This window comes from Emiliania huxleyi, assembly GCF_000372725.1.
Source record: "Emiliania huxleyi CCMP1516 unplaced genomic scaffold EMIHUscaffold_1006, whole genome shotgun sequence".
NCBI lineage: Eukaryota > Haptophyta > Isochrysidales > Noelaerhabdaceae > Emiliania > Emiliania huxleyi.
Window position 1 is genome coordinate 1 of NW_005202395.1, and position 1,646 is coordinate 1,646.

Below are 1,646 nucleotides of genomic sequence, written 5' to 3' on the forward strand. Positions count from 1 at the left end.
TGCGGCGGGCGGCTTGCTGCTCGCGGCGATGGCGAAAAACTCGTCTCGCTGCACACCAAGGGCTTATGCTCTGGCGAGATGTGAGGCGCATGCGCCCAGGAGGGGAGGGAGCATGCGTAACGACGCTGCTAGAGATGCCTTTCGGGGCCCAGAGATAAAACTTCTGATGCCATGCGTGACCTAGTAGTGTTCCCAGCTATGGGCGTGTCCACGTTGGAGCCAGGTGTGGTGTGGGCGCGAGAATAGCTCCGCCGTTAATGGAGGCAACCGATGCGAGTCGACTGGTGTGTGTCGTCGTGGTTTCGTATCAAGAATACTCACTCACACACGCGGCTGGTGGGTGGGGACGCGAGACCGAAGACGACGACACGCTCGAGCAACACACAGACACACACAAGCTCACAAGACACTCAGTATGTATGTATGTAGGAAGGTGAAGAACAATCAGGCTCGGACTGGACACCAACGCGGTATGGGTGGACGCGAGACAGATGCAGGACAGATGACGGCGACACGCTCGAGCGACACACAGACACACACAAGCTCACAAGACACACATGTCATCCAGCTGGGCTGCCACACACCCCGAGTGGGCGTACACATCACTCTTGGCCACGTGCCACGTCCCCCCTGTCGCCCCCCCCAGCACCCACGGTGCCAAGGGCTCAAACAACAGCAAGCACACAAACACAGACAGGCGACACGGGGTAACGTGTGAGGCTAGAGCAGACTGCTCCGCCTCTAGCAATCTCGCCGGCCGCAGGGCACGGACAAGACCATGTGTGGGGTCGTGTGAGGTGTCCCGTACCATGCGGAATCGACCCAATCCAGTGCACAGTGCTCAAGAAGAAAACATCGGCCACTTGTTCGGACACCTCGCCGGCACCGCTCTTCTCTCGCCCCAGCGCCGCCACCAGCGCCGCCAGCTCTCGCGCCCGCCAACTCGTTCCAATTCTCGCGCCGCCGCCAGCTCTGCTGCTCTCTCGAGGAACGGTGCCAGTCTAGCCCATGCTACCTGGCTTGATCCTGGCTGCTGCGGCCACCCGTGGCCTCTGCGGTCCGTCCAGCCTCGCAGCCAGAGCGCCGTGCCCTCGCCGCCAGCTGCTGTCCTACGTCGCCTTCACCGCCGGCCGAGGTGCGGCACCGACGCCCATCCACGCGCTCGTGGCCGATGTGTGGCAGCCAGTCGGACATTTGGCTGCTGGGACGCCGGAGGCGGCTGACGGGAGCGTGGCTGCGCTTGTCCGCGCCGCAACGCTCCAGCGGCGGCTCATCGCGGAGCACGCCTGCCGCCTCTACCCGCCGCTCCGCACAGAGAAGAGGGAGCACGGGCTGATGCGGGGCGTCCGTCTCGCCATCGAGGCGCCTCCTCCCTCGGCTGGCGGAGCGGCGACCTACCTTCCGCTCCCCGACTGTGAGCTTGGAGAGGCGACGCCGGCAGAGATGCTGCGCTGCGGCTTTGCAGGCGCTCCTGGCTCCGGCGGCGGCATCTACGCCGACTATGCAAGACGAGACTCCCCGCCCTACGACCGGCTGGCGGTGCGGCGGCGCCTCGCGGAGCAGACCAAGGCGGTGGAGGAGGAGGGAGGGACTGCCTCCGCCTTTACGCTGGTCGCATGGCCGCGCTGCGGCTTCTGCACCAAGGC

At 65.0% G+C, this 1,646-nt stretch overlaps 1 protein-coding gene across 1 annotated transcript in view; it reads left to right on the plus strand.

Annotated features, from left to right (window-relative positions):
- Nucleotides 1-1,008: 1,008 nt before the first annotated feature.
- Nucleotides 1,009-1,646, plus strand: part of EMIHUDRAFT_121801 (hypothetical protein) — a gene marked incomplete at both ends in the record, with an annotated part of 2,736 nt that continues 2,098 nt past the window's right edge. The window contains one exon of the mRNA XM_005793458.1: nt 1,009-1,572. Within this exon, the coding sequence (XP_005793515.1) occupies nt 1,009-1,572 (564 nt within the window). The remainder of the gene's footprint in view (nt 1,573-1,646) is intronic.